Here is a 25835-nt window from a genome sequence, read left to right as displayed (position 1 = left end):
TGTGTGTGTGGATAAGATGAACAGTTTCTCCTGGGGACTTGCAAATTGCTATATGAAGTAAAAATATAGGAAGGAAGTAAAACATCATTTCTGTTGATATGATCCTGTTGGGGACCATTAGCTTTTAAAGAGAAATCCAAACACCTTGTTTTAGCCAGTAGAACTATGCTACAAGATTTCCTGTTTTTTTTTAAAAAACAAAAACATACTTTATTGTATATAAGAGACTTAAAACCAGCACTGTTAACTTAACATCTTTTGTTTTACACTATATTGTTATGCACTTTGTTTTACTTCTTACTTCCCCCAAGAGTTCTCGTATATTTTATCTTAGAGTTATTCTGTTGGGACAACCCAAAAGTATGCCACAGTCCTCTGGAAACTACTTTAATTCTCCTCAGTTCCAGCTATTCACAGAGGTAAGACTTACATTACCGTGGATGCCTCAGTCCCTTGTTCCAGATGCCTTCTCAATACTTTCAAGCTAACCTGCTAGATGCCTTTTAGTTTCAAACTAGGTGACCTTCCAGCTTCTTTGCCCTCATAAAGTCCAAACTGAGATTAGGCCCTACCTGCATTCTGTGAATGATGGTTACCTTTTTCTCTGCTGACAGGGCAGGTTGACTAACTGTCATTTTACTTTGGCCATCTTCTCTCGGTGATCTCCAAACTGCTCTCACTAGGTCCAAGCTGCAATTGACTCTTATCAGCAAATGGTCGGATAAATTGAAACTAGAGAACCTCCCTAATGTCCACCCATCTCCATGATGATGTAGCATATTCAGAGATGTTCTTGAACAGGCCGTTAGGTTAAGTATCCCTCATTTAAAGTTCCTCCTTTGATCCGATGAAAGAAATGGATTTTTACAACCCTTCAGGGTTTACTGAATGCTTTTAAACTAATTTAGCTTCAGCTCACAAAACAAAAACAGCCCTCTGGATTGCCCTTATGGGTAAGGATTGCAGACATCATGTCTCCAGTTCTTGAGCTGAGTAAGATGAACTGCTGTTTTATGATCTTGCCTTTTTAGCTGTTAACTTCTTATGTCAACAGCCCCACCCTTTAAATGTGATAAACTCCAAGCTTGTTCTAATTGAATTTACTTCAGGGCTGCTTTTACCAGTTTCCCAACCAGAAAGTCCCAGTCTCTTCAGGTAAAGCTTTAATTCTGAAAACTAAAAGTTATGTTCTAAAACACATGAACTATGAACTAGACATTCACATCTCTGTTGATCAGATGTTTCATTGATATTTTGTACCAATACATTTATTTAGCTATTGTGCTGTCCTATTCTAGTACATAAAATTTTAGACCAGGCAATAAGTATAGAGGACAATAGTTTATTTAACACTGCAGATATTTGGCTGTTGAAAAGCTGTGAATGTTGAACACAATATATTCAAAGTGCACTCTGAAAAGATGCAAACAGCTGTTATTTTTATTGGTTTCAGAGATGTAGGACCACATTGCTTATTTTTGAGCAGTTGGATAGTGTGAGGGGAAATTATAATCACCTTCAATAGGGAGGCTCTGCCTCAAATGAATAATGAAACTGGTCCATCTGGAATCTCTGGTTGAATTGACCCGTTTTTGAATGTACTGCTTCCAAGAAGCAGCTGTTTGCAAATTCCTGCAATAGTTTGCAGGGTCACAAAAAAGTTCAGTTTCTTTTGGAAGAGGTATGACATGTTGAGTTTTAACTTGCAACTGACTAACCCATTGCATACTTACTAAAGTTTGTAAGCGTCTGAATATTTGATATTTCCTCAGTGCTATTCCTTACAAAAACCTTCAGTTATTACTTGTTGGATACTGAGGGGGGCTTTTAGAGTTAACCTACATGATCTTCTGAAACATCTGTGTTTCTTCCCTTTATTGAGATGTTAGATCAATTGAGTCTTGAGGGTAGTGCCATTATAAATGCTCAAATGAGCATTATGATTGTCAGGGAAATATAATAATTGTCAGAATGTTATTGGAATTTATTGTAAGTACAAGTGTGTGTGTGTGTGTGTAGTTTTGAAATGTTAAACAGGTAAGCATGGCTTAAGTTTTAGAAAATGAGGTGTAAAGGGAAAATTAGCATTTTTAGATAAACCTGAGTAATTTGAATGTCAAAAGAGGTGGTGAAATGTTACACTTAGCCAGAAGAAGCTAAACTGTTTATTTTTCCCGAAGCTTACTGATAAAATTGGTAACATGAAAGATTTTTATTATTAGAAAAGTAGAGTTGAAAAGATATATTGGGACAATGGGATTTACATTAAAAAGGGAGAAACCTGTATAAAGGAGATGAGGTTATGTGTACGAGAAGGTATTCTAAGATCTAAGAAGTGTGAAAGGCCTCCAGCCTCTAAACCTCACATTGCTGCTTACACAAATTGAAGTGACGAAAACTCACTTTGAATTTTACTGCTCAGGGTATCATGTCACTTTGTCTGGGTCTTTTAAAATCTGTGTTTTATTGTCGCCTTAACGGAGGTGTAACTGGGAGTTAGATTAACTAGGGGAGCTAGGAGTTATCATAGTAATAATTTGTAAACCTATGTATGTGCTTAAAACCATTTTTTTATTAATAAAGGTTTAATTTAGTTTTGTAAGAAACATAAGACTTGGTGGTCTTATTAATACAGAATTCAAGGCAAACGTCTTGAAATAAATACAAATTGTAAAATTTTTGTGGCAGTTTCAAATTTCCCTCTGGGTTTTGAACAGCTCAGCATTTACCATCTGCTGTGCTGTAACAAGGCTCATTGCTTCATTTCTAAATCCTTTGAACTTCTATATATGCCTTGAACTAGAATGTCAGTAAATGCCTTTGGCATCATAAACTTGGAATGCAGGCTTTTTAAGTTTCTCAAACATTCCTTTGCCGTTCTTTTTCAATGCAATTAGCCTTGACTTGTGGTTATTTTCATCAAGCTGATGAGTAAAATGTACACATGTTGTTGACAGAAGCTGTTTGTTAAAGGGAATCATGTATTTCATTAAATGCAACACCTTCACCAATATGGTAATCTATTTAGAGAGCGTCCCAGGGGTGAACAAAGATTGTTCATTATCCAGTTACCTTGCATATGGAGAGAAACCGATACTGAGTCTTACTACTGTGCTTGCATGACTGAAAAATATTAAATTTAGGGGCTGGATTTTGCACTCCCCCTCCAGAAGGTTTGGAGGTGAGAGGTGACTTGTAAAATCCAGTGGATGACCTTCCCACCACCTATCCACTTACCCCCAACCTGTCTGAAATTTTACAGGGTGGGAGGGGGGCGGTGTGCAGAGGGAAGGCGTTAAACTGGTCCATCCATCCTTGGGCCTCTTGAGGCCCTTAACCTCATCTCATTCCTGTTGGTATTTCACCCAGGGCAGGAGCGGGCCCACACCATGTGGGAAGCCCGGTAGCTTTAGCTGCACAGGCTGACGTCGGGCAAGTGGGGCAGGGAGTGCGGGGGCCTTCCCTTCAGTTCCTCCCCAGGGCCCATTGGAGGCACTTTTTATGGCAAGGAATGAAACTGATTGAAAGCGTGTAGATGTTCGGTTTCAAAGTTTGAAAGGGCTGAATTAATCTTCTTGTAGTGCCAGAGAGAAGCATGGATTACAAAGCTTGAGAAATTTGGTACTTGATGTTCAAATTCTCTTTGTGGAAGAATAAAGAGACTTATTATTTCTGCTTGCCATATAACAATACATAGTCTTCAAGTGCCCTTGATTCTATTAATTTTAGGGAATATAACACTTTTAAAGGACGAAGTGGTGTGTTTAATGCTGGTTGGTGGGAGGAACTGGTTGGCGATGGGTGAATTGGCCCAGCGACCATTACATCTTTCATCAAATCTGATCCAAGGGTGGGATGAAATCTCTGTTATGAAATAAAATAAAAATAAATATCTGTGGACAGCATTTTTGAGGTATGCTTTCAGGTGCTTGATTGTGCTGCATGGACGTTTTTGTTTTGCAGCTTTTTAAACCTTTATTTCATCATGTGCAGGTCTGCAGCTCCCTGAGGCAGCTGTCTGCCATCAGGGATGCTCTCTCGCAGTGCTCCCCCGTGCCCACAGTGACATCATCACCCACGCTCTTCCCGCCCCCACCCCGGCAACGCTGAGACTTTCAGCGCACGTTTCACGCTGGTTGGCCGTTAATTGACCAGCCAGTGCGAAATCGCGGCCGGGGGCCAGTCTCCTGGCTGTTCCTGGGCCCAGCCTGCCAAGGGTAAAATTCAGGCCCTGGTTTTAAAAACCCATGCATTTAATCGGTGAGTTTACTGTCTTATTCAATGATTAGAATATCTTATTCAATTATTAGAAAAACATTAAACTCTCTTGTCTGAAAAGGATAATTATGAAATTGAAATTACTGTGTAGATTTGTGGCTAAATGAGCTAACAGTAGCTAACGCAAAGTTGTTGATGGCTTTTACTGAAGAATTGAGTGCATTATCTCTAGTAGACAATTGTATTAACTGGCATATTAATGAATTTTTCGTTGATTTGCACTTTCACTAATATTTGGAGCTAAATATTTTGTTTTGGGCATGGAATGTATTAGATGTTTGCATTCTTCACCTCAGTGTTTCTGTTGTACTTGTATAACTTGCAAATACAAGGAAAGATATCTGGGGCTAGTTTTTTAAGTCTCCAAGGTGATTTCTGGGAATCATCTATTTGACTTGTTGAGCCTGTAGTCTCTGTAATGTTTGGATGTCTATACTGCATTGTCAATAGGTTGGTGTAAGCCCATTGCTATTCAGCTGAATTACAGAGCACTGTTTGAACCTGGAGATACATTGGCCTTACTTAGAACGTTATGCCAATTGTGCATATGCCACACAAATGAATGCATTGAGTAGATGTCTGTGGATGACATTGTAACCTACTGTAGCTGAAATAAGTTAGAGATATTATAACCTGGCGGCCATGAGCTAGTGATACTGCCCAGTGGACTTGACTCACACAGTATAATTGTAACAATGCCCAAATTGTTGCATAGAAACAATTGTCCAAACTAAATATAGATATCATTTATAATTATCACCTGGGTCTAATGGTAGTATGCTCACTTCTGAATTAGATTGTTATAAATTGAAACCCTGATCCAGGATTTGAGCATGTAGATGAGGCTGACACGTTTTTAGTGCGGTGCTGAGTCAATGCTGCACTGCTGGAGGTGCTGGCATTGGAATAAGATGTTAAACCACTGTCTGGCTGCTTATAGAGACATGGTATTGCTTAGTCCAAGCCTGATCTAAAAAAGCAAGAGCCAATTATGTGGTCATTTATAGTATTGTTATTTGTGGTAACTTTCTTTGCTCAAATTGGTTATCGTGTTTGCTGACAACGTTTCAAAAGAAATGCATTGGCTGTAAAGCTGAGACATCCTGAGGTTGTGAAAGCTTCTATGTAAATGTACGTTTCTTTTTTTCCATTAGGGCAGGAGTTTTAAGTATTTCTGTTTTCTGTCTAAATGTTATTTCGTTTCATTATAGGTTATCTGCCGAATGGTATTCACGCAGTAGAAGCCATGTTAGCAACAGCCAGCATTGGTGCCATTTGGAGTGCAACCGCTCCAGATTTTGGTGTAAATGTAAGTAATGTTCATGTGTGTTTGGCTAAAATCCCTTGGTTCCAAATGGACCTGATAATTGTGTCAGTCGTTGTTCGATTGGTAGCACTTTCTCCTCTGAGTCAGAAAGATGTGGGCTCAAACTACCAGAATTTGAGCACTAACATCAAGGCTGACACTCCAATGCGGTAGTGAGGGAACATTGGAGGTGTTTTCTTTTTGAATGAGTCATTAAACTGAGACCACCTTTACCCTCAGGTAGATGGAAAAGATCCCATGGCACTATCTCAAGGAAGAGTAGGGGATTTATCCCTGGTATCCTGGCCAATATTTATCCCTCAATAAATATCACAAAAACAGATTGCCTGACTATTACCATGTTGCTGTTTGTGGGAGCTTGCTGTGCACAATTCGGCAGTTGTTTTTCCTACATTACAACAGTAAAAAAGTAATTCAGTTCATTAGCTGGATTGTGCTTTGAGGACATCCTGTCATTGTGAAAGGCACTTTATAAATTTCACTCTTTTTAACATTTTGTAAGTGCATTGTGTAAATGTTTGTAAAAGTCATCCAGATTCTACAGTTAATTGGAATCTTTATGGTGGACTGTGCTCTAAGCATCTGTATATGCACACGTGATGACATCTGCTTTGGATTTCATTTTTTTAAATCCTACCTGTCCCTATTTTTCTGGAATATCCTTGGATAAAGATCTGCAGACACTGGTTCTTGTCATATACATCAGTGATTGTCACGTGTGAGCCAGAGTATCACAGGCATTTGGGCTGCAGGGTGGTCATCAAAGGTAACCTGTTCTTGCCATTGCAGTCCCATCCCATGAATATTGATCATGAGGGAGCACCTGGTTGTTTTCTCCTTTTATTTCCCACTGTCACCAAAATGCATTAGTGTTGAGGCCAAATGTGGTGCCCTGATTGCCATCCTGACTTCATTAAGCTAATTGAGAACAGACTTGAAATCAAACTGTGGCTCTTTCTAGGAACTGAGGGATAACTTTAGCCCATTGTTTCAATATAAAATAAGGATTGACAACTCATCTTCGTTGAAATACTTCTGCTGAACATTTGGATAATGGTGTACGTGTCCATTTCAAAAGTGGCTGGTCAACTATTAACTGGCACTGGATCTTAATTGTCGATTATCATCTAAAGTAATGCATATTGGACCATTTTACTTAAGGATTGGTACTCTTCATACTCTGCCCCTACACTATGCAGGCTAACCAATCCTGTAATTATAAACTTAAAAACTGACCAGAACATTTTTTTTAATGTTGCAAAAGTGGACCTTGTTGCGTACAGATACATCAGCGCTTGGTACTTTTACAAAAAGTGAGGAGCATGCCATCTGCTGGTTAAAATTTATTCAATTTCTGCAAAAATTAAAACTAAGCTCAGCCATGCTTGGATGTAGTTTGTAAATACTGATGTTTAAGCAGTGTTTCCTAACTAAAACCAGAGAATCTCAAACAGTTTTATTTAACTGAATAATTGGTATTTTCACAATTAGTTTTTATTAACTATCGCTGACCGTAAGAACATAAGAGCAAAAATAGGCCATTCAGTCCCGAGCCTGTTTCGCCATTCGATGAGACCCTGGCTGATCTATGAGTTAATTCCAAACACCTGCCATTGCCTAATCCCTTAATATTTTACATAAAAATTCTTATTAATCTCAGACTCGAAATTTACAATTGATCTAACACAAATTACTATTTGCTGAAGAGAGGTTCCAAACTCCTAACTTCATCCTGAAAAGATCTGAATTTTAGAATATTCCCCAACTAGTGGAAATAATTTCCCTCTATCTACCCTTTCTGTTCTCCTTAATAGCTTGAAACCTTCAATCAAATCATCCCTTAACTTTCCAAATTCCAGGGGACACAACCCTATTTTGTGTAATTTCTCCTTGTAATTTTAGCTGCTGGATTCCAGGTATTATTCTGGTAAATCTATGCTCTACTCCCTCCAACGGTAAAATATGCTTCATTAGGTTGCCCAGAACTGCTCTCAGTACTCCAGGTGAGGCCCAACAAGGGCTTTGTACAGCTGAAGCATGATTTGTATCCTTTCATATTCTTTACTCTAGTAGATATAAAGGCTAGCATTTCAATAGCTTTTTGACATTTTTTGTATTTGTTCATGCCATTTTAATAACCTAAATACCTGGACCCACAAGTCTTTTCAACTTCTGAAGTTTCTATCTGCTCATTATTTGTAAAGTATGCTGTTCTAATCCTTTTTAGATCCAAAATGGATGACCTCACCTTTGCCTACATCTGAAATCCATTTGCCACTACTTTGCCCATTCACTTAATCTATCAATATCTGTTTGTAATTTTGCACTTCCATTGACATTGCTTACAGTGCTGCATATCTTTGTGTCATCAGTCATTTTTTTTTCAGTTGGTTTGCATTTGTTGATCGCATTGACAATATTTTATTAAGCAGTCACCTTGCATTTATGAAAGGTAACTTACCTTATCCTCTGAGATATTTTGGGGCAATTTTCTACATTAATGGAACTAAATATACAAGTTGTTGTGAATAAGTTTGAAAATCACAATTCATGTAAAGATTGGATCTGTTGAATTCAATGCATTTGCTTTTATTTTGTTACATTGTCATGCTTTGAGTTGTGTCTTGGTACTGGTTTTGCTGAACCACAGGTATACACCTCTTTGTGTAGTAGATGGGGAGGGAGTCAAGTCTTGTGAAGTCACCCTTTTACACTGCCCCCTCTAATATCTCCTGCATTCTGGGTGCAAATGAGGAAGGTATGCACCATCCCATGGTATTATTTCCTTGGGTCCTCCCTCCCTGGCCTCTGGGCACCTCAATGTGGTGACTTTTTTTGGGGTATGATGCACTGCCCTACTGGCATGTGCTGCATGAACTTGAGCAGCAAATGTTTACTGGGATAATTAGCAGTGCGGGCCCTTATTGCTGAGTTCACCTTTGTCCTTACTTAATATCCATGTGAGTGCACCTTCAGCTTGGGCCATTAGCTAGTGGTTCAAAGAAGGAACCTTGATCTTCATGATCCTGGACCAAATAGAAACACAAACTATAAATAATACCATCGTCAACAATTTCCTTCAGTTGATCTGTTTGCTAAAAGAGCTCTTCATTCAACAGTCACTTGGGCAAATGCAAGTTAACTAATAAAAGCCAGCACAGATTTGTTAAGGGCAAATTTGTTGAATTAATTTGCTTGAGTTTTTTGATGAAGTAACAGAGTGGGTAGATGAGGGTAATGCGGTCGGTGTGTTGTACATGGGCTTCCAAAAGGCATTTGATAAAGTGCCACACAGCAGACTTGAGCAAAATTAGAGATCGTAGAATAAAAGGGACAGTAGCAACATGGACATGAAATTGGCTGAGTGACAGGCAACAGAGTAGTGGTAAACAATTCTTTTCTGGGCTGGAGGAAGGTTTATAGTGGAGTTCCCAGGGTTTGGTGTTAGGACTCCTGTTCTCCCTGATATAAACCTACACCTTAACGTACAGAGCACAATTTCAAAATTTGCAGATGACACAAAACTTGGAGGTATTGTGAAATGTGTGGAGGAACTTCAAAAGGACATAGGTTGGTGGAATGGGTGAACAAGCGGCAGATGAAATATAAGGTATGGAAGTGTGAAGTCATTTTGGTAGGAAATGTGTGGAGAGGCAATTTAAAGTAAAGGTACAATTCTAAAGGGGTCCAGGAGCAGAGGAACCTAGGGCTATATCTGCGCAAAACATTGAAGGTGGTGGGGAAGGCTAAGAGAGTGGTTAATAAAACATATGGGATCTGGGGCTTTATAAACAGGGGCGTAGAGAACCAAATTCTCAAAGCCCTGAACTGCAGTATTGTGTCCAGTTCTGGACATCACACTTTAGAAAGAATGTGAAGGCATTAGAGAGGGTGCCGAAAAGATTCACGAGAATGCTGTCAGGGACGAGGAACTTTAGTTATGTAGATAGATTGGGGAAGCTTGGGCTGTTTTCCTTGGAGGAGAGAAGGTTGAGAGAAGTTCTGATAGAGGTATTCAAAATCATGAAGGGTCTGGACAGAGTAGATATGGAGAAACTGTTCCCATTGGTGGAAGGATCATGAACCAGAGGACACTGATTTAAGATGTTCGGCAAAAGAAGCAACAGCCATGTGAGGAAAAGCTTTTTTATGCAGCGAGTTGTTAAGATCTGGCATGCGCTGCCTGAAAGTGTGCTGGACGAATATTCAATTGTGGTTTTCAAAAGAGATTAGCATCATGTCCTGAAGAGGAAACATTTGCAGGGCAACAGGGAAAAGGCAGGCAAGTGGCACTAGGTACATCGCGTTTACAGAGAGCCGATGCAGATACAACGGGCCGAATGGCCTCTGTCTGTGCTGCAACCATTGTATGATTTGAGGTGGGCGCTTGTGCATTAGGAACACACTTTTGCCAAGCAGTACAAGAAATATACATTTGCAATAAATACTGATTGTAAATTCACAAAAGCAGGCTGGAGGAAAGGAGCAGCCTGTTTCTGCTCTGCTGATGTCAATTGACTGATAAACTCCATTCTGATATAACCAACTTCCTGAAAGGATCCATTGGGTTTTATTGAAGCTGCTTCACAACAATAGTGACCCCAGATTGTTTCCATGATTTTAGTGAAACTTTCGTGGCTGTGGTTTGTCTACTCCTCAAACTTATTGGTTACGATTTTATGCACTCGAGTATCTACCTTCAGTTGCCAGCAGAAGGTAAATGGGTACTTTGGTAGTTGTATTTGCAAAAAAAAAAGTAATCTGTGGAATCTATTATTGTGATTTAACACCTTTTATATTGATAAGCCAGAGACACTCGTTTGCTGCATTGGTAATGTGCCCAGCAACAGGTCAGACTTTAAATATGTACAATGCTCTTCAAAAAACCCAAACAATGGAAGCAAAGAAGTTGTTCATAAAAGTTGACCTGCAAATTTATCCTTAGTTCCTCCATTAAAATTGCTGAGTTTAGTGAAGACCGTGGCAGGGTGCAGTATGGACTTTTGACCTATGCTTTCATCTTTTTTGTATATTATTTCACCAAGTGAAAATAAACTGAGTTACCCTTGTCATACAGTCAAGTCTCTTGCTGCAAGGTCAGCATGAGATAATGGATTATGCGTATTTGTTTTTTTAAAAACAGGATTTTAGTATTTTGAGTGAAGAAATGAGGACTTGTGCTGCTGTAGTCTGACATCTTGGGTTCTCTTCAGATAATTCACACTTCATTTGGATAAGTAGGTCTAGCATTTGAAAGTTCGAAATATTTCATTCATTAAATGCTATTCCTTTTCTGTACCTGTGCCAGTGCAAATGGCAGTATGCCAGTATCTTGCTGCACTGCTTATGCCCATGTTATGTCGTACAGTAATAGATTAGAAATGCAGGAGTAAATTTGTTGATTTCTACAACAACAACTTGCAGTTATATAGTGCCTTTAACGAAGTAATATGCCCCAAGCTGCTACACAGGAGTATTATCAAGCAAAAATTGATACCAAGCCATATAAGGAAATATTGGGACAGGTCAGTTCTAAAGAGTATCTTGAAGAAGGAGAGAGAAGTAGAAAAGCGAAGATTGGAATTATGGAAGGAATTCTAGAATTTAGGATGTAAACTGAAGATTTAACCACCGATAGTGGACCAGCTAAAATTGGGGATGCACAGTGGGCCAGAGCTGGAGGAGTACAAATATCTGACATTTATAGGGCTGGAGGAGGTTGTAACGATAGGGAGGGCAAGGGCATGGAGGGATTGAAAACTAGGACTAGAATTTTAAAATTAAGGACCTGCTGGACCCAGGAGCCAGTGTAGGTCAGAGCTTATGGGTGAACAAGACTTGGTGCAAGTTAGGGTGCGGGTGGTAGAGTTTTGGAATAACTCAAGTTTATTGAGGGTGGAAAATGGGAAGCCGGCTGGAAGATCATTGAAACAGTCAAGGTAACAAAGACATGGGTGAGGCTGAATTAGTAATTAGTAGGGCTAATTGATTCAACAGTAGAAAAAGCAAACTGGTGAAGGTGGTACTGGTGTAAAAGATTTAAAATGAACCATGGCATAGAAAATAGGAGATAGGCATTCAGGCATGCTAAATTTAAACTTTAACATTAAATTTACATTAAATGTGTGTTTGGTGTGAAAATCAGAGCATAAATCAGTGGAATTGCACTGTGAATTAATTAGCTACTCATTAAGTGTCTTGAAGAAAAGAGTGATGTCAGCTGGAGTGTCACACACCCCCAACTCCAAGCAACCATGTTGTAACATTATATGCATTGTAAAATAATTCTATCCTAGGCAGCTGGATATGCAACTGTAAAATCCTAAGTCTACTTGTCCAGGCAAAGTTAGCTCAAACATTGGGTGCCCCACCTCTCTTAAAACTCAGCAGAACCACTGTGTATTTTAGGATCTGGTAAACTAAATACATGAGCACCAAGTAGCTGAGCTTCAGAGGAAATCAGAGCAACAGTTAATACGTGGGATAGTGTGTTTAATGTTCCTTCATAATACTTGGATAACTTATAAGCTGGATTTTGCAGTCAGTGGTGAAGCAGTGGTACCCAATGACAGTTTAAACCTGGAGTGAAGTTGAGGGGGTCTCCGCATACTATTAGCAGCGATGTCACCAAGTAGAGTAAACAGCCAATCACACTGAAGTATTCTTACGGCTAACAAACCAGCAAGTAAAAAGTACTGAATATCATTCCTTTTAATTTAAGTTTTCAGATAGTGAAATAAATTATTATGATGGGATTAAGATAGAAACCAGGATAATATAAACAAATTTAAAAATGAAAATATGTGGATTGTTTTTATCATAATGGAGAAATTTGACACTCTACATATATACAGCCAGCTTTTCAGGGCCAGTGAGGGTGTTTGGAAGTAATTATGAAGTTAGTACATTGCTTAAAAACCCAGTTACATCTCAGTCAATAAGGTGTAATTTTTTCAAGGGTTTTTTACAGCAAGATTAACAGCATAAAAATTGAAGTTTCCATCAGTTCACTGATTACATTAGGTTTTCACTCTGTGGTGTCTCAGCAGTCTAACCCCTGGGGAAGTGCACAATCACTGATGCCAACTTCTGGATTTCTGTGTTATTCTGTGCGTGTGCAGACTCAGAAATTCCTGACAGTTTCAGTGGAGTAATGATGATGAACATCTACAGTCATCAGGGCAGCTATTACAAAAAAAATGTGCTGATCTTACTATTTTTCTAAATTAGTGATTGTGCCTTAAGGTTTTCTTCAGTGCACAAATATGATTTGTACAGAAATAGCCTTATTCACAGAAATAAACCGCAGTCTGTTGAAGAATGAAACATGAAACACTTTACCCTCTTTTTCCTTCAATTTTTTTTCAATGTACCGGCTGTGTTATTTTTTGAGGTAGGAGAGAAAGCCACCTGTGTGTGCACATCTGTCTGTTTTTCTGTGCATGCGTGTATGTGACGTTCCTTTGCCTTCACACTAGGTGGCAGCATTAAATTAAGGAAATGATCTGTTTGTCTTTTCTAATGACTGAGTTTTTATTTTCATTGCTTAATGTTGAAATGCAAGATTGGTCTTTGTTATCCGTTAACGTTTCATTTTGATTATTTAAAACTTGATTAATTGTTTAACAGATGAATTTGATCACATTTAGTGCTATATCCTAACGTAGATTACCTTGTGCTTAAACCCCATTTAAACCTATTGGAATCATAGCCCTTAATTTTCTTTAAACTATCCTCTCTTCTGACACCAATGGTATCTTAAATATTCCAAGTTCCTAGATATCATACAGGAGGTCTGCTTCTAGAGCTCAATCAGTCTTGCTGTATAACAGGCTACCAACAGTCAGGTTCAGACAGGGTCACTGCTGTGCCTTTGGCTGATCAGTCAGTGTGTGTCATTTTGTAGCTAATACAGGAGCAGAACCTTGTAGAATGGTCATGTCATCTCATCTTGTAATATTACAAGTATAAGTAATAGGGGGTAGCTTTCTACACAACAGCTCCTGTAGTTACTTTATTTGTATTTTGGTGTATTGATGATCTGATTCTCGAACAAGCACTTGAGTCTTCACATAAATTAGCACTGTTAAGGCTTTATTTTTGAGGATCTGTTTTTGTCAGTTTGTATTGGCTTGTTTGTAAAACTCGCAAACTCCAACTTTGTAACACCAAATAAAGAAAAACACACCTTAAAGAAATTATTGCTAGGCAAATTACAATCATTACTCCCTCTATTTATATATATATATATATATATATATGTATATGTACACGCTACAACTCCACATGTTCGTAGTGGCATCAACTGCAATATATGGCAGTGAAGACATGAAAAAGAACACAAAGGTATCACAAGTTAGATCTCTTTCACCAGCGCTTCCTACATAAGACCCTGGGTGTCACGTGGAAAGACAGCATCACCGTTGAGGAGGTTCCACAGAGGCCTGGTCAGAGGAACCTGTGGGACATGATGATGCAGAGATGAATGATACTGACAGGACATGTCCTTCATCTCCTGGACATGCGCCCCACAAGCCTGGCAATAGAATGGACACCAGAGGAAGAAGATGGGGCCAACCAAAGAAGAACTGGCCAAGCACATCTAAGGTGGATCTCCAAGAGCAGGACACCGCCTGGGCTGGAGAGAAAGAGAATGTGATGGGCAGGGTCAGTGATGGAGTCTTGCTGCCCATTGTCATGCATGGGACCAGAGGAATTAAATCAAAGTAAGCCTAGGTTATTTAGAACTCGGAGCGATAAAGCAAAATTCTCAGCTGTTGAACAAGTAAGGTGGGCACTGGTCAGGGGAAAAGAGGAAAATGTGCTAATGTTGGGCCAGTGAGAGATCAAAGGCACAGTAATAAAGTTGAGATTTTAGGAGGCAATAGTAAGTTTTTGGGACAGAGTCTTAGTGTAGTGATTAAAAGAATAGTCTTTAGACAGTCGAGCAATTCATTAACAAAAATCCATTGCCTGGAAAAAGGAACATTTCTGAAACCTATCAATTGGAGATAAACATCAGATAATCGGGAAGAACTCTCCCAGAGCAACTTTGTTAATGCTGTCCACTTTGCTTGTAAAAGCTCATCCCTCTTTAGTCTCTTCTTGTCCCCTCTGCCACCATCAAATTTTCCTTCTTTCCTTTCTTGCTTAGAGTACGTCTCACTGACTTATTTACTGCTGAGAGCTCCTTTTAGGCTGTTCTGATACTAATTATTGGCAGTATTCCACAATAGCTTCAGTGTAAGCTGTGGAGGGAGTGAGGTCTTCAAACAGCCTTGCTAGCTAATCTGATGAATCCCATTTTGGGAACAATGAATAGGTTGGAAATACAGATTTCCCCATCTTTAATGTGGTCTCCCTGGACTGGGTGATGCCAGAATGTTTCTTTGGATGATTTGAAGTCAAGCCATCCCCTCCACCCTTTAGTTGTTTGCAAGGGAGTTGCTTGAGAGTTCAAATGGCAATAAATAATTAATTGTAGAAGTGCTGGTTCATTCCATTTAAACATAGGCAAAGAAGTTTTCAGAAACTATTTTAAATAGTAGAGGATCTCTTGAAGTATTTCCTTAAGCAATATTTGATTTTAATAACAGTGCAAAAGAAAACTGATATATTACTCTGTCTAAATTGCTTTTTATAAATGGCAACATTTGCTGCCACCACAAATTCAGGGGGCGTGCATTCACCGTACATGCAGTCGCAGTGTCTGTGACGTCACTGCCAGCGATGCTGCAGATAGTTGCCTGCACCAAAAAACAATGTTTTGGATGTCTGTTGATCACTGCCGCACTCCCAACCTCTTGCCACCTCACTCACTGCCCTGAGCACTGCCTCACTCACCACTTCTCGCATTGCCTCACTCGCTGTCCCGCTCACCTGCCACCAACTCCCCCGCTTGTCAATCTGCTCGCTGCCCTGCTTGAGCCCTTGCTGCCTTGCTTGTGGTGAGTGGGACATCGACTGGGGTGGGAGCGGGCGGGGGGTGTTGACAAATGAAGCCATGAGTGAGGTGGCAAACAGGAGACAACGAGAGGTAAGGGGTGGCGAATGAGCATTCAATGGCCAACTGATGTAGTGGCTGCCACCTTCCTGGTCCAGTACGATGGGAGGAGATAGTGTTTACAGAATAAATAGTGTTCTGAAAGATTTAAGAGTCCAAGGATCCTCCTTTTAACACAGATCAGAGTAATTGGACATAGCTCCTTTGGGAAGACAGGAATCAGGGTTACCTGATTAGCAGGGGCTGTCTCAGGTTGTTGGAATTTCTGCTAGTATAAATACAAGAGATTTTTCTTATGCATGAAGTCTAGCTCGATAAAGTACGGATTCGATAGAGTACTTAGTTGACTAGGGGAATTTGGTGAGTGAGGGATTTCGGTGCAGTGAGGGAAGAGGTATCTTTTACTAAACAAGGGGTGGTCTGAGAGAGTGAAAGACAGTGGGAGCTGAAGTTTAGCGACCTTAATTAGGTAAACACGTTGGTGATCGGTTGCCATTTTAAGGCTTTTTTTCTCTAAACTAGGGTAGTTGTTTAAACTAGGACCAGGCAAATGTAAGTACTGTATTAAATTTGAGGCTTAACTAATTAATCTATTTGGTATAACTGCACATAATTGTTTAATAAACAATTCATTCAATAAATAAAATAAGACTAGTCTAAGATATGGCCAAGCAGGTTGTGTACCTGGTATACAGAGTTCGTGCATGGCATGACTATCCCCAGCAAACACGTCTGCAGGAGATGTCTCCATCTCTAATCTCCCTGGCTCAGAGTCATTAAACAGGAGTGTGAATTGGGGAAATTCTAGCATATGCAGGAAGAGAAGGAATTTCTTAATGTTTTTATCCAGAATACAGTCTCACCCCAGAGGAAAGCATAGGTTCACGAAAGGCAGGATATGACTGATAGGTAGCAGTGATTTAGGAGAATTTGAGAACCAAGTCCTGCAGACACAAGTCCTGTTCAACAGGTATGATATACTCGTTCGATATCAAGAAGTTGGCCCAGCAACACATCTCTAAACTTGGGGGGCACCACTCTTCTTCCCTTTGGGGTCCATCTCTCTCTTGCAGCAGTCCTGGGCAGCAGACATTGGGAAGGCTTTAAAGGATCAATCCCCGTAATAGGTGTAAACTAGAGGCCGCCAAACCATGAAAGGAAGATGGAGGAAGAAATGTGCAGGCAAATTAGAGAATTCAGTAAAAAGCACAGAGTAATAATTATGGGGATTTCAACTACCCTGATATTAACTGGATTGAAGAGATTGCTAAAGATGATACGATTTAAATATGGCACCCACAGCAATAGTCCTCTTAGGTCACTGCCGGGAGGGTGAATCACATGCTGCCCACCGGTGATACGACATGTTTCCTGTTGATGCATATGTAATGAGGTGAGAATCGGACAATCGGGCGCAAAAAACCTCCATTGTGGGTGGCAGGAAAAATGCTGCTTTTGCCACTCACCACTGTACTTAGTCCGCGGAGGGGAAATTCCCATCCTTGGCTACAGAAAAATCAGAGCTGGTAGTTAAACATTGCAGGGTATAATATATTTAGAAAAGATAAAGAAGAAGAAGAAGGGGAGGCGAGGTAGCTGTACTAATTCGGGATGACTTAGTGGCAGTAGAAAAAAGTGATACTGCTATCAACCAAACAAAAGTAAAATCCATATGGATTGTGATAAAAGATAAAGGATAAATCCCCGTAATAGGTGTAGACTAGAGGCCACCAAACTGTGAAAGAAAGATAGAGGAAGGAATGCGCAGGCAAATTAGAGAATTCACTAAAAAGCACAGAATAATAATTATGGGGGATTTCAACTACCCTGATATTAATTGGGATTGAAGAGGTTGCTAAAGATGATAACTACAGACTGCTTTCTGATCCAAAGTGTTAACAGCCCAACAAGGGAAGATTCGGTATTCAATCTAGTAGTGGGGAATGGACCAGAGAAATTAAAAGAAGTAAAAATGAGGGAACATCTAGACAATAGTGACCATAATCCAATATGGTTTAAGATGGTAGAGTATGATGAAAAACTGGTGAATGGATTAGAGAAAAGCTGCTTTTCAGGGGCTGAGAATAGAACTTGAGAAAATAAAATGAACAATAATATTGGCAAACAACAATGTAGAAGAACAATGTGAAGCATTTAAAATGATGTTCAACAGAGTGAAGGAATATATTCTCCTAAAACAAGAGAACAAACTAAACAGTAGTGAGACTCCATGAATGAATAAAGACAAGGGAACAATTGAGAGTTAGGAAAGAGGCATATGTTAAGTTCATAGGCAGCAGAGGAGTGCATAAGAGAAAATATGAAGAGATTAGGAGACCAGTCAAAAAACAATTGGGAAGGCAAGGTGGAACTATGGAAGTAAATTATTAAGGAACATAAAACAAAATCGTAAAATATTTTACTGGGAGATAATTGGATAGGAAGGCTGTGATGGGGATAGGACCATTAAGGGACAGACAGAATAATATGAACTTATGAATTAGGAGCTAGATTAGGCTATTTGGCCCCTCAAGCCGCAAGTAAGGATAGAGATATTGCAGAAATATTAAATATTTATTTATTTTCAGTATTTACCAGGGAGATAAAACAAGTAAACGTGACACTGCAGGATGATGTGACCAATGTGATAAGGGCAGTTAGAGCAATAAAAAAGGGGATGGATTGAATAAACTAAACAAACTCGAAGAGGATGAAGTTCCTCATTTAGATGGATTCCATCCACGTATTTTAAAAGAATCTAGGGAAGAGGTAACAGAGGCATTACTACTCCTATTTAATAATTCATTAGGAGAAGGTGCAGTGCCAGAGGATTGGCAGATAGCCAATATAATTCCTATATTTAAGAACGGGGACAGAACATGTCCAGGCAATTAAGGACCAGTCAACTGATCATTGGTGGTAGGAAAAGTAATGGAATCCCTACTAAAGTAGAGAGTAAAGAACACATAGAAACAAGAAATATAATAATGTATAGTTAGCATGGATTTCAAAAGAGAAATTTTACCTTGACGAAACTTTAGTGAATTCTTTTGAGGTGAGGAGGTAACAGAGAGAGTAGACAATGGTAATGCAGTTGTTGTAATTTTTTTGGATTTTCAGAAGGCCTTTGATAAGATGACCCACAATAGACTAATCAATAAGGTCAGAGAATATGGAGTCAGGGGACAAGTGGCAGAATGGATTGATAGCTGGCTTCAAGACATACAGCAGAGAGTAGGAGTAAAGGGTAGTTATTCAGAATGGCAGAAGGTGAGAAGTAGTCTTCTACAAGGATCAGTGCTGTTCACAATTGAAATAATGATTTGGACTTTGAAATCCAAAACACAATTTCTGAATTTGTGGGTGACACCAGATTGGTGAGGACAGTCAATACTAAGGAGAACTGGAACAAATTACAGGAGGACATTAATGAACTTGCATAACGGGCAAATAGTTGGCAAATGAATTTCAACACAGGTAAACCTGAGGCAGTACGTATTGGTAGGAGGAAGAAGGAGGTCACTTATTACTTGGAAGGTGCAAGTCTTGTGGGATAGAGGAACAAAAGGATCTTGAAGTACAAATATGTCAATCACTAAATGTTGCACCAGAGGTTAGCAAAGCCATCAAAGCAAACCAAGCACGAGCCTTTATCTCTAGAGGGATAGATTTGAAAAGTAGGAAAGTTATGCATGTGCAATGTATTGAATCTTGGTTAGACCACACTTATTACTGCGTGTCGTTCTGGCTGCCAAACTATAAAAAGGATATGGAGGCACTGGAGAGGGCACAGAGATTTACAAGGATGATGTCAGAAATGCATTAATGTGCGTATCGGGAAAGGACTGACTAGCTGAGTTTCTCTTCTCTTGAAGAAAGAAAGCTGAAGGGTGACCTAATAGAGGTATTTAAAACTATAAAAGGTTTTGATATAGTGGATACAGAGAGATAGTGGTAATGTCACTGAACTAGTAATCCAAAGGCCCAAGATAATGCTCTGGGGACATGGGCTCAAATTCCACCACAGCAACTGGTGGAATTCAAATTCAATTAATAAATCTGGAATGCAAATCTAATCTCAGTAATGGTGACCATGAAACTTTGATCGATTGATGTAAAGACCCAATTGGTTCACTAATGCCCTATAGGGAGGAAATCTGCCATCCTTACCTGGTCTGGCCTACATCTGGCTAGACCGATAGCAATGTGGTTGATTCTTAACTGTCCTCTGAAATGTTCAGTTTGGGGGAAATTAGGATGGGCAACAAATACTGGCTTTACCAGAGATGTCCACATCCCATGAAAAAAATTAAAGGGTTTTCAAGCTGTATCGTCCCATTCCGGCCTCATTAATTATGCAGCTATAGAAAACACACTGTCTTGCCGGCGGGTGGCTTCTGATTTGCCCGCCACACTGCTTCCTCACGCAGGGCACCATATTTAATCTGACTGTGTTCTGGCATTTTGTTTGAGTTATTTAATAAAAGTTTTTAAAAGAAAAAACAGCTCTCCAGCCCTCAACCCCCCCCCTCCCCACAAACGTTTCCCACCCACCCCAAGGCCCCTCAGACCCTCTATGCCAACCCATGCACCTCGACCCACCCCCAATGCCCTTTAGACATCCATGTCAACTAAGTGCCAACCCATGCCCACCACCCACCATATTTTGCCCTTATCTCCTCCATGCCAACCCACCTAGTATCCATTGACAGTACTATGACAGCCTTGACAGTTCCAACGAGTTTATGCACTTTTTGTGCACAATCATGTTTACTTTTAATAATCCCAAAGTGTGCAGTACCTCCCCCAAAGGTGTCCCGGGACCAAATCCAAAGGGATACTTTACCTCTCCAAAAGCATACCCTGGCTATCCAGACAAATCCACCAAGTTCAGACCACCCCTTACCAGTTTAATCTGCACACTTCGGGTTTCACACTCCTGGCCTAACAAAGCCCCACTTCAGTGGAGGCAGCTGGTGGTTTAAGTGGCCAGCTGCCTCCCTAAACCACATGCGGGAACCCCAGCCGGACTGCAGGCCCATCCCCCAATAAATAGGAAATCCCGCGTTCGGGGGTGTGACTTAGAATTTCCGGCCAATTCCGGTATTTTCACCATGACAGAGAGTCTCTCTGTCGTAGTGAAAATCTAGGCCTAAGCCTGAAGCCTACAGGTGTGCAGCAGGGGTTGGTGGATAGATATCAGTAGTGGGGAATATTAGATCCAGCCTCCCTGCCTCACACGACAAGGATGTTGAATTTCCTGTGTCAGCAGAGATATCAACAGGCACTGAGGATTAAAACGAGCACTTTCTGGCCTGAGATTTTCTGGATTAATGAGTTGAGCCATTGGGAGAACAGTTAAGGATTCTTTTTTAAAAAAATAATTATATTTCAAACAGCATCACCTATCCCTGGTTACAGGTTATCTTGATGGAACTGTAAAAGTTTTAAAATAAAGTACATAAATAATAAAATAGTTTCTTAAAAACATAGCAATAGGTTTAATGACAAGCTTCTATTTCAAAAGTTGGGCAAATTGTGTTGAAGTAAAATCTTCAGTTAATTGGTGTCTTTGAAGTTGATGGAAAATCTCAACTCTTTGAACTCTTTGAACTCTCAAAAGCTTACTGAATGCATCAAAATCTCTGTTATCCTAAAGGGGATTGTATTGTCAGTGAAGGTGACATTCTAGCAATTAACTTAAATGGAGTGGCACCAGGTATATACATTGAGGTTACTTCATACATCATTAAAATGGAATTGAAAAATATGAGTATGTTTGTATTCAGACACGAAAGAGAATTTATAAAGCAGATTATCTGTATTTTTGACTGCAGGATTGTTTTTCTCAATTTGAAGATAGAATTGTTTTCTCCTCCCCTGCCACTAGTTTAAGTCAGAACCTTCCCAATATGCTTTTGAACATTTTAATTTGTTACAATTGTTTTTTTTAAATTCGGATAGTTTATCAATGATCCTGAGAAATCTTAGTTGTGTTTCATCATTTGACAATAGTTTGTAGAAATGTTGTGCACTGTAGATTAAAGATGGAGCTCCAAAGTTGCATAATAGTTTCTAATCTCTTGTGAAGCTCTTCATTAATTGACAACTGACACACTGTTTCTGAAGTGTAAGATGATCATACTGCGAAACTGATCATAGTGTTCAAAGATTCATGAAGGGTATTGAATTGGCTAATAAAAATTGGTACCATTTGCCATCCTTTTCAAATATGTCTGTGAACTTTTAAATAAATTACTAGGTGGGATAAAAAATATGCCTAACGTCAGTCAAGCTCTTGATAATGAGGATGGAATAATATTCAATTTGCTGAACAGACAATTGAAAGTTCCAAGGTTCTGAAGTAAGCGCTCCCTTTCAAATGATTAATATATAGTTATGGTTTCTTGTAATCTTTGTCCTGTTGCTTCATTTCCAGCCAAGACAATAGTTCCTCTCTCATGTTTTTAACTCATCCCTATCACACATTATTAACCTTTGGAGCCCAAAACGCTTTTGTGACCATCTTCATTGACCATCTTTCAGTTGATTTGATTGGATTTTTAACCCGTGGTCTGTATTGTATGTGGTTTCATTGCTTAATTATACTTTGTGACATTTTACCCTGGAAGTGTTAACTTTGATATTTAAAACTTCAAACTGTACAAAATTTCAGTTTGGGTTTTCGTGACTCAAAGACTTCGTTTGTGCCCAGAATTTGAGTGAGCAATGTTTTTCTAGGCTTTCACTAACCCACTCTGAAGTTAGGAATAGCTTCCCCTCAACTGCCTTTCCCCTCAATGGAGAAGTGCTCAGCCTCCTCATGATAAGTAACTAAGAAAGAAAGAACTTGCACTTATAAAGCACGTTATAACGTCCTGGGAATGTCCAAAAGTGTTTTATAACTTGTGGATTGCTTTTGAAGTGCAGTCACTGCTATTACATGGTCAATTGCAGAGGCAATTTGCGCTCAGCGAGCTTCCACAAATAGCACGTGAATGACCAGGTAATCTTTTTTTGTGATGCTTTTTAGGGGGAAATGTTTACGGAGAAATTTAGCAGTGCCACAGGATGTTTTACATCCATTGGAACTTGGTTTTATGTCTCATCGGAATGCAACTCATCTAAATGGACTGCAGCGGTTCAAGAAGGCAGCTCACGAGCACCTTCTTGAGGGCAATTAGGGATGGGCAGTAAATGCTGGCCTAGCCAGTGATGCCCGCATCCCATAAATGAATTTTAAAAAATAAGCACAATACCTGTTAATCCTGAACAAGACCAATTTAGATGATGAATATCTTCTGTTGTTACAGGAGTGTCTTACTTGCCCTTTCCCTTTTGCGGTTACCTCACATCCTTTAATCTAAGGTTAGGGTAAGGATGAGGGCAGGATATTAGCAGACCTGAACCTTTTTTGCAAAATGTGCTGGACAGTTTTTCACTGCTATAATCACTTTATCCGAGACAATGTAGGACACTTGATTTGAATATAGGTTCATGGAAAGAAATTGGCATTCAGTTCCAGGTTCGGATATTTATATCTGTGAGGTTCATATATGTATATATAAAAGAAAATTGGCTTACAAATGCATTCACTCATGACAATTATATACTGAGAGTTGAAAAGATTTGTTTGAAATAGGGCATTGACTTTGCATGCTGTGTAATGTTTACTGTTCAACCTGTAGTTTTAGCTATGTCTGATGTCACATCTGTGACCTTAATGAAAGATTCAAAAATGAGCTACAAATTGTATCATTGTTTTATATTACATAGTTTAGTGTTTTGCATATCATGCAGCTATTGTTTATTCTCAATGACCCCTCTGTGCAGCCAGCTTAACATGACATGTAAGCATTTTTTGTTTCTTTTCTCCTTATTCAGTGTTGAGGGGTGTATATTTCCCCCAAAAATCTGAATATCTCCTCAAGTCAACATCTTGATTTAATTTTGTTTTGTAGTAATGCTGTGGGAGGATTGGGAGAAAGAGGACAAAGTAAAGAATGTGCACTTGCATTTCACTACTGGTCCAATAGAAAATACACTGAATATAGCTCTGTAATTGATTTATTTCATTCATTCTACATGTATGCTAGCTTTTAACTAATTATTTACGTATCATCCTTCTGAACTCTTTGCCAATTTCTCTGCAGGGTGTACTGGACAGAATCTCACAGATCCAATCAAAACTTATTTTTTCAGTTGAAGCAGTTGTCTACAATGGTAAAGAACATGATCACATGGAGAAGCTGCAGAATGTGGTGAAAGGTAAATTGTGATTCATTACTCATATCTATTCATTATCATATGCACATCTAGTTCAACTTTGTGAATATGGAATATAAATTCCTGATTTCTTTATGGAGTCTGTATGGATAACAGTGCTTAAATACAGTCAGTGTACACTTGAATATATCCTTACAAAACAAACAGGCCATTTGGACCAATTAGTCTGTGCTGCTGTTTATATTTCACATGAACCTCATTTCCTCTGAACCTACATTATCTAACCCTGTCAGCATATCCTTCATTCCTTTCTCCCTTATGTGCTTATCTAAATGCACCTATGTTATTTGCCTCAGCGACTTTCACATTTCAACCACTCTCTGAGTAAGATGCTTTTCCTGAATTCCTCATTGGAGCTATTGGTGGCTATCTAATGTTTATGAGCTAGTTTTGGACTTCTCTACGAGTGGCAGCATATCCTCTATGTCTACCCGATCAAACCTCTTCATAATTTTAAAGATCTATATTGTATCATATCTATAGATCTATATATCAAGATCTGTATTGTATCATATACAGGGCCTTGGTGAGACCACACCTGGAATAATGTGTACAATTTTGGTCTCCTTATCTGAGGAGGGATGTTCTTGCTTTAGGGGGAGTGCAGCGAAGGTTTACCTGACTGATTCCTGGGATGGCGGGACTGACATATGAGGAGAGATTGAGTCGGTTAAGATTATATTTGCTGGAGTTCAGAAGAATGAAGGGGGATCTCATAAGCTATAAAATTCTAACAGGACGAGACAGGGTAGATGCAGGAAGGATGTTCCCGATGGTGGGGTAGTCCAGAACCAGGGGTCATATTCTGAGGATACAGGGTGACTATTTAGGACTGAGATGAGGAGAAATTTCTTCACCCAGAGAGTGGTGAGCCTGTGGAATTCGCTACCACAGAAAGTAGTTGAGGCCAAAACATTGTATGTTTTCAAGAAGGAGTTAGATATAGCTCTTGGGGCGAAAGGGATCAAAGGGTATGGGGAGAAAGCGGGAGCAGGCTATTGAGTTGGATGATCAGCCATGATCATGAATGGTGGAGCAGGCTCGAAGGGCCGAATGGCCTACTCCGGCTCCTAGTTTCTATGTTTCTATATTAGATCACTCATCAGCATTCTCCTTCTTGAAGAAAAAAATGATCAAACAACAGCTGATGGTAACATTGAATTATGTGACAGTGAAAATAAGTATCGAATTTTGTTTTAATCTATCTTGTAATCTATACGTTTTGGCCACGTTTCACAAATGACGACTTCCCAGTTCCATTTTTTGTTTTGGATGAAAATTGACAAATATACTCAATCAACTCTTAAAGGACTAAAATAGTTTGGTGCCCTGTTCGGCATTCAATTATTTGCAATTTGTCCAAGATTGAATGTTGAGTTGGACAGAAATTAATGTGTGACCCTCAGTGTTTTTTGAAAAAAATGTGGAAGAAATTTTTCAGTTGAGATTTAAAAAATAAACTTTATTGCTCGGGGCTGTTGGTTGGGCATGAGCATTTCACCTGCATGGGTTGGTTGCAAATCCAGCACATTCTGATGGGATGACGGTCTTTTTTTTAATGATTATAAAGACTATATGTGGAATAAGACTGGACATTATTGTGCAAATCTTTCACTAATTTGGCACTGATTGTTGTCTGATTCTGAGGCCATTGAATGGCTGCCAGGAGAAATGGAAAACAAATGAGGTGTTTTTGTTTGAGGTTGGAGTTGGAGCACAAAATAGAGTGAGTTTTATTTGTATCTAGCTGTGTTATATTGTATCTGACTTTGGTGCCTAATGACATTGGGCATATTACATTGGAAGGATTCTATTCCTCAGCGTTCATTTTGCACATCTGGATGAACAAATTTTGTTTGTATAAGGTTAAGCAATTAAGAATTGGAATAAGATTGTTTAAGCAGTCCTGTAATTATTACTTTATTAAATCTAATCTTCTAA

The 25835-nt window shown here is 39.3% G+C and overlaps 1 protein-coding gene across 1 annotated transcript in view; it reads left to right on the top strand.

Annotated features, from left to right (window-relative positions):
- aacs (acetoacetyl-CoA synthetase) overlaps positions 1-25835 on the top strand; it is a 151302-nt gene that overhangs the window by 38576 nt on the left and 86891 nt on the right. The window contains exons 5-6 of the mRNA XM_041203593.1: positions 5490-5587; positions 23762-23876. Of these exons, the coding sequence (XP_041059527.1) occupies positions 5490-5587; positions 23762-23876 (213 nt within the window). The remainder of the gene's footprint in view (positions 1-5489; positions 5588-23761; positions 23877-25835) is intronic.

This window comes from Carcharodon carcharias, chromosome 13, assembly GCF_017639515.1.
Source record: "Carcharodon carcharias isolate sCarCar2 chromosome 13, sCarCar2.pri, whole genome shotgun sequence".
In the NCBI taxonomy this organism is placed as follows: domain Eukaryota; kingdom Metazoa; phylum Chordata; class Chondrichthyes; order Lamniformes; family Lamnidae; genus Carcharodon; species Carcharodon carcharias.
This window is presented reverse-complemented; position numbering and strand designations above follow the sequence as displayed.